This window comes from Etheostoma spectabile, chromosome 14 (assembly GCF_008692095.1).
Source record: "Etheostoma spectabile isolate EspeVRDwgs_2016 chromosome 14, UIUC_Espe_1.0, whole genome shotgun sequence".
In the NCBI taxonomy this organism is placed as follows: Eukaryota; Metazoa; Chordata; class Actinopteri; order Perciformes; family Percidae; genus Etheostoma; species Etheostoma spectabile.
The window spans coordinates 3060185-3073846 of NC_045746.1; the positions used below are offsets into that span (position 1 = coordinate 3060185).

At 43.2% G+C, this 13662-nt stretch overlaps 1 protein-coding gene across 2 annotated transcripts in view; it reads left to right on the top strand.

The window, feature by feature from the left end:
• Positions 1–9843, top strand: part of sdc3 (syndecan 3) — a 29356-nt gene extending 19513 nt beyond the window's left edge. The window contains exons 2-6 of one of the 2 annotated variants that reach the window (XM_032535222.1): positions 3415–3508; positions 5849–6705; positions 7163–7352; positions 7811–7864; positions 9409–9843. In XM_032535222.1, the coding sequence (XP_032391113.1) occupies positions 3415–3508; positions 5849–6705; positions 7163–7352; positions 7811–7864; positions 9409–9575 (1362 nt within the window). In that variant the 3' untranslated portion in view covers positions 9576–9843. The remainder of the gene's footprint in view (positions 1–3414; positions 3509–5848; positions 6706–7162; positions 7353–7810; positions 7865–9408) is intronic. The other variant, XM_032535223.1, reaches the window with a different exon arrangement.
• The last annotated feature ends 3819 nt before the right edge of the window (positions 9844–13662 follow it).

Genomic DNA, 13662 nt, shown 5'->3' on the forward strand with positions numbered 1-13662 from the left:
TTTGGGTGTGCATGTATACACGCACCACAAACAAAACCTGCAATTACACCCATTCAAACCCACACACACACACTGTAATTACATACAATGACGCACTAATGCCCGCTATACCGTGAATTCTCACTTATAATATCACCTCATAATTAAACATGTTGGGGCACAGAGGTGATTACAAATTACTGTTAAAGGTTAGGATAAATATAGATGATGCACATTTGAACACACACAAAATGGGCAAACAGTAGACTAGCCTGTGCAGCTACGGTATGTGGAGGTTGGTGTTTAAAAGGGGCCCTTGGGGTGGGCTCTGGTGCCGCCTTGGGGGTGGGGTGTGTGTTTTATTTAGGTATGTGTGTTTTTTGGGGCTATGCTGAACTCAGGAAGCTAGCCGCAAGATAAGAAATAGGAGTTTAAGATGAAAGGAAAATGAGGCGAGGACGGGATATACTGGCACAGAGTTTGTGGATCCAGAGGGGGGAGGCAAGAGGGAGGGACAGATGGGGGGGGGGGGGGGGCAGACATGTTTTGATGTTGGTTTTTAGTGTAGTTTATTTGACGTTACATAACACCTTTGCTAATGAAGCCAGAGCTCTTATACGCGTGTGCGTGTGCGTGTGTGTGTAGCTTCTCACTGGGAGATGGGAATTTCTGTGGAAGGCAGAGGTTGCCCATAGCAACGGCCTTCATTGTAATAGTGATCCTTGGAACACATACACACACACACACACACACACTTTAACCATGCCTGCACTTAAATGTTTTTCAGTACTTTTAGACACTTTCTGGGTTCGAGATCACAAGGGCCTTCACACACACATTTACGCTGGAAGCGTGACGCACATACACTCTAATTCTCCTGCTTTGTGAAGCCCATATCCTTGGCGTGCCGTTCCTCCAAACAACTTCAAGTCAATTTCATTTTCAGTAGGTACATATAGCGTTTCAACTCCACCTCATACTGAGATGTGATGGACTGAGATGCTCGGGTTTCTAGATTCCATTATGCTTTATTGGCTTTTAAAGGCATCAGGTTTCCTCTGTCTGGAGCCGGGGAGGAGGGTTTGTGTTGGTGTGTGTGTGTGTGTGTGTTTGTGTGTGTGTGTGTGTGTGTGTGTGTGTGTGTGTGTGTGTGTGGTGTGGTTGTGTGTGTGTGGGTGTGTGTGTGTGTGTGGTGTGGTGTGTGTGTGTGTGTGTGTTGTGTGTGTGTGTGTTGTGTGTTTTGTGTGTGTGTGTGTGTGTGTGTGTGTGTGTGTGTGTGTGGGATAGCACTCACCAGCTAGCAAAGACACAAATCTATAGGGCCTCAGGATGGGCTTAAGATTGCTGAGGAGATAACTTTGTTTTGGTCACATTTTTAGCAGTTGTACCTGAAGAAAAACTGAGCCCTTTTTTTTGGCATCTCAACTACTTACTGTTTGCTGACCTAAATCTACACACAAAATGTGATAGTATAAGTAAAAGTACAGAATAATCAATCTAATCCATATTTTCATATTCGCAGCAGACTACTTATACGTAAAAAGGGGTCGCTTGTAGTGATGAAGTATTAAAATAGAAGTACTCATTATGCAGAGTGTTATACTAAATAAGAATGTACTGGAGTAGAAGTATGAAGTAAAATAAAAGGGGAAATATAAAAATAAAGTTCATCAAAATTGAAAAAAGCTAATCTTGCATGTGTCGGGCTTCTACTGTAACTTCCTATCTATCTACTGTTTTTGACTAGGCTATATCAAACATTACAAAAGCCTTAAAAAGCCTTTGGTGAAGTCCCAAAACACGAAATTCACAGCAGAGTATACACACACATGGACACTCTCACTTTGTTCGCACTTGTGTTGCACACTTTCTTGTATGTAATTATGTCTTGTGTCTGTCCATGTATGTATTGTATTATATGTACAGTAGGCTACTTAAGTAAAAAACATTTAGTATATTGGTAGAAAATAAATCAGTAGAGTGACAGTATATGTTAAATGAGTCTCTACATGAAATATATTTGCCTGCAAATACTTCTTCTCCTTGAAACTTTGTGTGGTATGTACTGCCGTTTAAAATGTATGTTTGGATGGGCGGTGTCTCTTAAGTGCATGCATTTGAAAGCAGTGTTAGTTGACCCTGTGTGATGGGTGAGTGCTAAAGTGTGTGTTTAAGCATCGCAGGGATGTGGGATTGAGGTCAAGCGAGAGAGAGAGAGAGAGAGAGAGATAGAGAGAGATGAAAAAGATGAATGAAAAGAGAGGAGGGATCAGCCTCAAAGGGACTGGAGGCGGGTGAGGCCACTCACTTCAGAGGTTCAACTCCCGAACGATCCACAACTAATCTCTCTTACCTGACCCTGCCAGAGGTTGCGCTTTCCCCTCTCAGATGTACATGGAATAGGCCTAGAGGTGCAGTGATGAGCAGGGAGGATGCTCTGAAATGATCCATGACAGTTACTGTCACAGAGCACTTTGAGTAAACCTCAAATGTACAAACTCAAAATCCACACAAGGAGTTCAAAATAATACTGAAATGATTTACCAACAACAATGATGATTGTGGATTATTTAAGTAATTTTATCAGCTTCTCAAACATGATGATTTACTTCTTTCTTTAATCTTAAACTTAAACTGTTTTGGTCTTTTGACCCGACAAAACAAGCAATTTGTTGTTGTAATGAACATGTTAGCAGGCTACAGTTAGCATTTAGCTCAAAGCATTGCCGTGTACAGCCTCACAGAGACACTAGCATGACTGTGGACTAACAGTCTTGTTCACTGTATATAGATTAACAATTTAGTGCAGATTAGTTGATTTATTAGCTGATTGACTAACAATGTATCAAGGAAATAAGCCTAACATTATCTTGTTCAAGCTTCTCAAATGTGTGGATTTGCTGCTTTTCTCAGTTTTATATAATTGGAAACTGAATGTGTCTGGATTTCATACTGTTGATTTGACCAAATAAGACATTAGAAGAAGTCACCTTTTGGCTATGGGAATGTGAACCAAGCATTTTCCATTGTTTTCTCAAGTTCTTATTGTCTAACAATTGATAAATCAAAAACAAATTGTGAGTAACAGCCTTAGTTTAAAGCTGACTTCTACTCTGTACTCTTCCACTTTACAGGCTGAGCATCACTTGTAACTGACACATACGCAGAGACTGAATGAGACCCCTCTCTCTTTAAAGGCTTTGATGTTTCTCTGCCAAAATCCCATCTTTAGATCACTCATTAACTATGCTTCTCCATGGAGCCACAGACAGACAGATGTTACCCTGTCCACCATAATGCTCCCTGCACCTCCTGTGCGTGTCTGTGTGTGCATGTAATCTGCCAAAGTGGTTTCTCTATTCAAACGAAACGACAAACAGCTCAGTCATTCATAATGAATAACTCTAATCTCTATCATCACTGTGTCTCTCACAGGGACAGACGTGGTCGCCGTCTATCGATGACGAAGGCTCGGCGAGAGACGAGTTCTACGACGATGAGGACCTTTACTCAGGCTCCGGCTCTGGCTGTAAGTGTGCGTGTGCGTGTGTTTATGTGTGTGTGTGTGTGTGTGTGTGTGAGTGTATGTGTGTGGGGTTACGCACTCATGCCCTGGTTTTTTCAAACTCGACAGCTGCTGGGTTTCAATCTGCTGACCCTGAAGACACCACCCCCACCCACTCAGTGTCCTTGAGTTATGGTCGCTCTGGTCGCTAGACTCGCATGCAGGGAGGCCGCGCACACACAATCAAACAGTACAATCATGCCATTTGGCTTGACAGACAGTTTTGACACAGATTTATCGCACTTTTAAACACAGACACACCCTTGCAAACAAACAGCAACCTGCGCTCTTTTCCCTCACATCTTATTGGCTCTAATCAGATTACAGTCCACACAGATTAGGCAGTTGTGTACACCTCTCTGCAAGCATATGTCTGCCTGTGAGTGAGCTGGCTGTTTGCGTATGTAGGAATTACCTACTTTATGTAAACCACGTTGGTGTAATTCAGTCAGATTTTCTGATCTGGCTGTTTAAGCTTGAGTATGGCTTTATTTATTAAGTATGACTCATTGAGGGCTGCCCTTGGTTCAGGCACTGCACTATAGTGGCGAGCGCACTCAAAATAAATTACAATTCAGAGTAGGAGAGTGCAGCAGAGGCACCCCCTGTGGTTGATACAGCAGCCCGGCAAATTGCTTTATCTCAAACCGTGATACAGAACGTCAGAATGTGGCATTTTGAGGCGTCTGATAAGTTTAACAGAAGCTGCATTGTTCGAGTCCATATTTCGATATCCTCTCCAGCTCCTCTGTCAGCCTTTATGTCTTTGTGCCTGTAAATTCAATTTGTTTCTCTTTCAACCCAGGTAGCTTCACTACTATAACAAAATGAAAGATGGTATAATACCATTATGAGATTTAAGAAGAAAAAGGATCAGTCAGCACCATTGTCCCTTCTCTTCTCTTCTCTTCTCTTCTCTTCTCTCCTCTTCTCGTTTTCAGACAGCCATCTGCTTAGGAGAGGGACAGACAACCTGGTCTCAGTTGGTTTAACCTTTGTTCTGCTCTATATTTAATACAGCCAAATTGCAGTTCTAACTTATTTCTTTTTCTATGTTTGTGTTGTCAGACACCTAAACGAGCAGAAAATAGTAATTTGATTGCAGTTGTGATTGCGGCGCTGAGTCGTCAATAAATTCACTCTTTTATGATCCTTAAGTTATTTGACAAAACAAACAGAGCTGAGCTTTGTGATTGGCTGTATTGACATTTAAGATGATCACTGAGAGGGGACGGCCTGTTGTCTTCTTCTCTTAGAGGAGCACTGCACTGATTTTACACATAAAGGTCAGCTTACTGCTCACGGAGAGAAGAGTAATCAGTCTGTGCTTTATAATGTCTTTTGTGGATCTGGAGGAGCTTTGTCAAGTCAAAAAAATAACCCTAATCATCTTATAATGGCAACAAGGACCTCAAGGGGCATGGAGTTCAATAGATGTGGGTGTTTACCAGGCAAGAAGGCTCTTATGGAAAAAAGGCAGTATTGGTTGCATTATGGGAAATGTAGTTTCCAGCCTTTTGGAGCTTGACTCATACAAGCAACTAAAAGTCAGGATATTTTGGCCTCTGCTTTACAGATTTTGACCATTCTTTTTAAACTAGTGCACCGTGAGTCCCCCAACCTCACGGAATTGTGATACTAAAGTGCTTAACTGCCCCTTTACTACCACACATGTCCAAAACAGGGTGAACATAAAGCATTTTCAGATAAAGCTGGCTTAGGGGCATCATGGAAGGCTAGTGGTCTATATGGCATTATTTAACGGCAACATCCCTAGTTTGAATCCAGTCAGGCCCCTTGTGTGTCCCCATCTCTCTGCCCTCAAATTTCCTGATTCAAAAGATTTCTGATGCAAAAGCACCCACAGTGTGACATTTATGCATAATAATGTGTGCTCAAATATCCCCACTATAAAACAAAATAAGTACTACCATCTATGGCATTTACACTACATTCTGTTAAAAGCACCACGGTGTTTTGTCACATTTTATAGATCCCCAAAAATACAGTCATGCAACACTAAACCTGTTAGTGACGATGCAAAGTGAAGGTGACTAATGTCTGGAATCTCAATTTACATCTCAGTAGAGAGTGAATTATTAGGTGTTTGGTATATAGGGGAGTATTGAACGAGCGTCAAAGGGATTGATTTCAGACAGCCATAGTCTCTGATCTGCTGTTTGTGTGGGAGGGTTAAGTGATGAACAGGATGTGTGGAGGGAGATGTGTAGCCTACTTTTTGTTGATTTTTTTACTCTTCTGCCTGTAATTTTCAAATTCAAAATCCTCTCTTCTCCTCTCCAGTTCCTGAGCTCAGTATAAGTCCGACATCTGTGGGTGTGTCCTTGACCACAGAAGAGCCCCTCCTCCTCTCCACCACCCAAGCCACCGGCCCCGCCCCCTCCGCCTCACCTGCAGTTGAGCCGAGCCCCAACCCGGAGGACCCCACTGGCCCCCCGCTGCCCACCGAGGCCGATGGAGAAAGTGGTGTGTTCTGGGATAGAGAGAGAGAGCATGAGAAGGAGAAAGAGTTAGAGAGGGAAAGAGAGAATGAGCAAGAGAGGCTGAGGGAACTGGAGAAGGAGAGGGAGAAACAGTTGGAGAGGGAGAGAGAGAGGGAAAGAGAGAGGGAGCGGGTCCGAGAGATGGAGAGAGAGAGGGAAAAGGAGAGAGAACGTGAGAGAGAGAGGGAACGTGAGAGAGAGCGAGAGAAAGAGAGAGAGAGGCAGAGAGAGCGTGAGCTTGAAAGAGAGAGAGAGCTTGAGCGAATCAAGGCCACCTCGCAGACCACCGCCGTCCCACGATCCCCTGTTGCCATTACCGTGGTGACCACCAACCAGGCAACCAGCCCTGCAGAAAGTACAGCGCCCTCTGCCGGTTGGGATGACCTGAGCACCACAGAAGAAGAAGAGGATGTCTACCTGTCACCTGAACCCTCAACGTTTTTCCCAGGCTTCGACATGGAAACCACCACAGAGGAAGACACATCCACCACAACAGAGACTACCCCTGAGCCCACGACAGCTGCACCCACCACCGCCGCCGCTACTACTACTGTCAAAACCAGGGTCCCCTTCAGGCCCAGAGTTCCCATGACAACAGATACTCTGGCGGTGCCAACAGAGAGAACTAGCCGCCCACAGCAGCCCACAGCTACACAGGTGAGACTGACCAAATGATGAAAGTATTCACATACAAGCTTTTTCGATACTTTGTACTAATGCACTCATTTTGGTCTGTACCAATTAAATGTTTCAGGTTTTATACTCAATCTTTCTTCTTACTGCTTCTTTAACACTGGCAGCTTACTTATTTACAGACCAGAGTAATGTCTCTGATTGGTGTGCTTTTGTTTATTTGTACCTCTCCTGCATTTAGATTTGTCTGGTTTTCCACATTGTGCTGCCATATTTTATGAACTGTGTATATATGTTGGGAAAAAATGCAACTTTTCACCAGAGAACATACAGAGGCTCATTGTTTCAAAGGCAAACATGTGCCATGGAAAGTTCTCTGTTCGTTTGGTTTGGTTTCAGTTTAGCAGCTCTGTGAAACAAATGTGATCACATCAAATGTAAATTTCCTGTTGTTAGTCTCACTTTTCTTTCTCTGTCTCAGGAGGGTAACAACGAGGCGGGTGCTGCAGGACCGAGTGGAGATTTCGAAATCCGTGATGATCGGCGTAATGATCTTGGTCGAGGTATAATGCCAGTGGATCCTGATCTGATTGGTAACACAGTGGATGGAGGGAGCTCTGCCGCCCAGCTGCCACAGAAGAACATCCTGGAGAGAAAAGAGGTCTTAATAGGTAAGAACAGCTGTCAGTAAAGTTATAGTTAATAATGGTTTTGTACAGTTTTGGCAAATGGTCCTCCAGCTCTGTGTCTGTTGTTCTGCCTTTCTGTCAAATACCCCACATGGTAGCCACCTCTTAGATCAACAGATCACATTTCCCCATTGCCTCCTGTATTTATTCCCTGCTTTCTGGGAGCTGCTAAGATAAACTGGCATTACTTCGCATTCACGTAGGGCAGATTTATCATGGTAGGTGAATGTGCTGCTTAGCCCCGTTTTACCCGTTGAGAACAAGCAATCCTCTTCTTGGGTTATCCAACCCCTCCTTCCTCCCTGTTTTTCCCATCATTTCCCCTCTGGGTAAGTCCAATTTCTTTTCAAGTGCCCCCTCTCCTCATCCCAAAGAGCTGTTGTAGAAAGTGAGGGAGCAGCCAACTTGCCTGACCTGACTGGCTCTCTGTCTTTCCTTAGCTGTTCTGATTGGTGGACTGCTGGCGGTGGTTTTCGCTGATTTCCTGGTCATCGGTAAAGAGCAGGAGGCAACAGACTTTAGACTAGACTGTATGATAGAACCAAATCACAACTGTACATGTCAGACTCACATGTTCATGTATAGTGCTGTACATGTATAGACACTGTGTTCACTTTGTCATCTGTGGGAGTAACATGAGATATGCAGGTATTTACCATCTTTGACTTTTCACACAGACCTTAAAAAATGTGAGATTTTATTTGACAGCGTTATGCCAGAGTTTGTCAGTACATGGAAGTGAAATAGAAATGATATTATTGTTTTAAGTTTTGATAAATAAAACAATACAATTCTCATTTCACTCAGGCTTATTTTTGTCCCAGCCCCCATGTTTCAAAGAAGTGTGACGGGTGTGTCCATATTTTAACAAAACTAAAATTGTACAGCGGGCAGGGGTTAGGACTCTTGCCTTACAGCAAAAGGATTCTAAGTTTAAACCGGCTGGCCGACTTGGCCTCTACTCTGTGGGGTTTGCCAGGTCAATATTTTTTTCTGTTTTTTCTCTGGTTTCTACGGCTTCCTCCAGACTCTAAATTGCCTATCAAGGTGAATGGTTGTCTGGCTCAGTCATTGCCTGGTGACCTGTCCGTGGTGCCCGATGTCAGCTGTGATCAACTCCAGCCCCCGCAACCCTGTAGGATAACCGCTTACACATAATGGATGGATAGAAATCTATGCCATGTTTTGAGGCTGTGGTATCATGGATTCACAGAAAAGTAGTTAAACATGTCTTTTTTTTATGAAAAACCGCACATGGTGCACTTGAAAGGGGACAAATATTATTTCTCATGTCCAATTTCTACCCCAGTAAAATCAGTGATTGTAAAAATACATATTTATTCACGATGTAACCCAAAATTGCATGATCTGACCAAGAAAATGTAACGTCATTTCATTTTTTATTAGATTTATTTACAATAACCAGTGTGAAAAGTCAAGAGTGGCGAATACTTTGCAGTTACAGTGCATGGTGAAAAGTTCTGTTATTTTAAATAACCAAGCCTGTGTACTCTGATATTGGCAGTAATGGAATAAACAAAGTAAACACCTCCCACACAATGACTAGAAACAAAACATGTTCTCCATTTTGGCACCAATACCATTTAGTTTAACAAAGAAAATGTTTTCCACCCATTTGATAACCACACATTAATCTATCACATGCAGCAAGAGTTCATAAGCGATGTTTGCAGAAGAAGGTGGTAAAATGCATGCAGCTGCTGCAGATTGGTTCCACCAGCCCCATAAGTAGCACTGCAGGGCCACAACTAAGCACAACGCTGTTGGCAACACAGAACGCATGTTGGCACATTCAGGCTTATCAGTCTTCACTTAGCAGCTAGGTGATAGTGATGTTGTGGTAGTTTTTCTCTGCTTTCAGACTAGCAGTGTTTGATGCAGTGCGTTTGTAGTGATGTAGTCGGCCGCAGAATGTAACAGTATTTTAGTGTTTGTTTGTCTATGTTTCTGTTTTTAGGATCTGTAATGTTGTGGAAGGTTTTTAAAATATCCACCCTCTTTTTCTGTCTTCCTTCAGCGGTGATAGTGGGAGGAGTAGTGGGCGCCTTGTTTGCTGCCTTCCTGGTGATGTTGCTGGTGTACAGGATGAAGAAGAAGGACGAGGGCAGCTACACACTAGAGGAACCCAAACAGGCCACCGTCACCTACCAGAAACCAGACAAGCAGGAGGAGTTTTACGCATAACACATGTATGCCAGAGAGACACACCGCACACAGAGGGAGAGAGAACGAGTGAGACAGAGAAGAGAGAAAGATACTCTAAGCCCCTGTCCTCCTGCTCCTTCTCCTCCTGCTCTTCTTCATTGCCTCCCCCTGATCTGCTCGCCTCTCCTTATCCCTCTCTCCTCTTTTCTCCAAAACACTTGAGAGTGCCTCTCTCTCTCTCTACAGACTTGGAACTTTCTTTTCAATGAAAACGAAAAAAAGAGACCAAAAAAAAAAAAAAAAAAAATCCAAATATATTCTGAAAGAATTAACACATACACACAAGATGTTTTTAAAGTAAATGTTGTTATTAATATTCTACAGATTCTCTTGTTCTGTATGTAATGATATGGTTATTTTGTAAGAAAAAAACAAAACACAAGCTCTTAACCTGTGTTTTCCAGCACAAAAAAAGTTCTTCCTCTGTTTTTATGGAGCGAATGAAAAAGCTAAAAAGAAAGAGAAGAGGGGTGAGGCGAGCTGAGCGATTCACAAAAGAAAAGGAAAGAGATGGGCTCGACTCTGCCCCTCACCCCCCGAATAACACACAGAGCGTCTGGTTGGCCGCGCAGAGCTCAGGGTCAAAGGTGAGAGGAAAGGTCTCTTTTGTGCCTTCCATGGCTCTGGTGCGCAAAGACACATACACACATTCATACGGCCACATAAACAAATGCTTACATACATGTACATGCATACGTGCACACTTGTATCTGCTTTAAGGTGGCGCTGACCTCTCTTTCTGTGCTCGGCCAACCAGAAAACAGTGCTCAGCCCTCTGTGTGTTTCACAACGTCGAGGAGCCGCTGTGGAAACATTAGCTGGTAGCATAGAGGTTTGCTCACGTGTCCAATCTGCTCCTCTAAGCTGTACAAAGACTAGTTACAAATAGTAATAATAACCAATAATATATCAATGTTTTGGGCTGGATGGTGAATAATAATAAAAATAATAATAAAATCCTAATAATAATATTAATAATAACACTTAAACAGGAGGATGTGTATTTAGCAGTTTAAAAAAAAAAAGTTTATATGTAAATATCAGCGTATACTTTCTGGCATCACTAACCATCTGCATGATCATGAAGAGTTTTTATTCATCACATCCGTCATCACTTTAGATGAGCTGTGCTCTTGTCAGCCACACACACACACACACACACACACACACAGATGCATACACACACACAGAAGCATAAATATGCACACACACAAACAAGTGCAGACATATACCTTGCTGTTTATATACACAACACAGACACAGAGTTTACTGTTATTTCTATCATTCAAACATACATCAGACCCATAATCATCGTCATTGTGATAGTCATTACTTGTGAAAAGAGCGAGATCAGGTGGTTTCAATATGTTATTGATTAGTGATAGATCAGTTGTTGGTTGGTTTAGAGTTTGGTCTGTTTGCGTAAAAGCACAACTACGTGTCCAGTCATCACGTCATCCGAAATCACCCCTCCACCTCACCTCCACAAAGCACCTTTTGCATGCCTCACTTTGTTTTTCTTCCACCATTGGCTCTCTGTTTGGGGAAGGGAGGGGCCTTTGGGAAGCGGGATGGGCTGTAATGACGAACAGGAAGTGTGAATCTGCGTGGGAAGTTGCTCCCACATGCGCTAATTCAATCAAAATTATAACTTCTGTCATTAAAGCAGAGAAGAAACAGACTTTGAATTAGTGTTTATGGGGTCAATTTTAACCTGCTGTTGGACTCTGTTTGGGGAGGGGACAATGGGGGAAAGGTTTGGTTTGGGAAAGGGAATGTGAGAAGACAGGAGGGCTGTGCTTCTATCTAAGAGATTGTAACAATAACCACACCAGTGCGACTGGGCTAGTAGCTTCTATTATACTCAGTACTGTAGAACAAAATGCATGGGAGTCAAAATTATACTAGTCTGGGTGTGTGTGGATGCCTGTTTGTGTTTTTGTGCGTTTGAAAGAAATGAGGGTTGATTTAAAGTTGGAATGTACTGTGGTCGGGTGTGTGTTTACCTACTCCAGCAGTTCTCACGCTCTTCCACAGACAGGTAACACACCTCTTCCACTCCTTTTTTTTTTTTTTTTTACGATTATTTTTTGGGCATTTTAGGCCTTTATTTCCACAGGACAGATGAAAACATGAAAGGGGAGAGAGGGGGAAATGACATGGGCCGCAGGTTAGAGTCAAACCCGCGGCCGCTACGTCAAGGAGTAAACCTGTATATGTGTGCGCCTGCTCTACCAACTGAGCTAACCCAGCCACACCTTCCACTCCTGTGTGTGTATGTTGTCTGCCCCCTTGCCAGTGTGAGAATATGTGCGTGTGTACACCTCATCAAAATGCGCCACCTGTGTGTATGTGTGTGTGTGTGTGCTTGAGTGCTTCACCTTGGTATTTCACAGCAGATTCTTGTGTACACTGACTAGTGTGTGTGTGTGTGTGTGTGTGTGTGTGAGTGTGTGAGTGTTTAGTCCGTTCACTGCTGAATGAGGGGCAGCTGGTCCCTCACAGTGGCTTTCACACACACTGACTGTGTCTTTTCACTGTCTGACTGTCTGTCTTTCTGCTGCAGGACAGACGAACAGACAACACGCCACTTTCTCACAGGCAGGAATGATCTTAGCACGTACTGTCTTTTTTAAAGTGACTGTCAAAGTGTAACGTTTGTTTGTACCCATCTAAGCCTGCATAGCCAAATAAGACGTGTGTGTGTGTGTGTGTGTGTGTGTGTGTGTGTGTGTGTGTGTGTGTGTGTGTGTGTGTGTGTGTGTGTGTGTGTGTGTGTGTGTGTGTGTGTGTGTGTGTGTGTGTGTGTGTGTGTGTGTGTTGTTTGTTGTGTGTGTGTGTGTGTGTGTGTGTGTGTGTAAATTTGTACGTGTGTGAGTGTAGGTATGCATGTGTGTGTGTGTAAAGCCCAATGGTGGCTACACTACTCTATGTTTGCTGTTCCCATTCCTGTTTTTATACATTTGCATTTTTTTAAGGCTGAGTTTCTGTCATTGGCTGAGTGAGCGAGAGGAGGCGTATCCTCCACGCCACTGCCCGTCACTAATCTGCCACTCTGTTCCAAATAAAAAACCTGGTTGGGTAAATCTGTCCTCTCTTGTCTTTCTTTTAATTGAGGTGGATAAATCAAGTACACCAAGCTAGATGTTTCCTCCTGTTTTCAGTCTTTATGCTAAGCTGCCAGCTGGCTTACTCCCCGGCATTTTGCAAAATGTTGAACTATTGCTTTAAGTATATTGCACACACCAGACAACACATTGCAACTTCATTATTTGCCTATAGACGTAGAAACCAACCAGTACCCGTGTTCTAAAAAAATATTACATGGCTCCAGACTCCAGCCCCCTGTGGCCCAGCTAAAGAAAAAGCAGGTATAGATCATGGGCGAATGGATTAAAGGACTTTGCATAATACATCCCATAATAAATCACAAGAATACTACGTTTCAGGAAGATCTTGTCACTCTGTGGAAAAAAGCTTTTCTGTAAAATAAAAAGAGTGTGGCTATGTTGAAGAGCAACAAAGAATTGGACAGGAATGTAATGAGATCAAAATATAGTCATAATGCCCTGTTTGCCTTTTCACCATTCCCAAATGTACCGTATCGGCTATGTGGAATACATTTCAGAAGAGCTGCCTATGTACTTAAACTTGGGAGTGTTTAACAGATCTAATCCAGGTTCTACTTAAGTTATATTTAAAGGTCCCATGGCATGCTGCTTTTTGGATGCTTTTACATAGGCCTTAGTGGTTCCCTAATACCAAATCTGAAGTCTCTTTCCCGAAATTCAGCCCTGGTGCAGAATTACAGCCTCTAGAGCCTGTCCCACAATGAGCTTTCCTTAGCTTTAAATGCTATTGAAGAGGAGAGAGAGTGGGGGGCAAGGTGGGGGCTGGGGGTGTGGTCTTGACCATTGCCATGCTTTGCTTGTTTGCAAGCCAAGATTTCTCTCTCTTCGTCATGGGTGGGCCAAATTCTCTAGGTGGGCAAAGCAGGGAAAGGGGAGGTAACCTTGCCACTTATGACCTCATAAGGAGCAGGATTCCAGATCGGCCCATCTGAGCT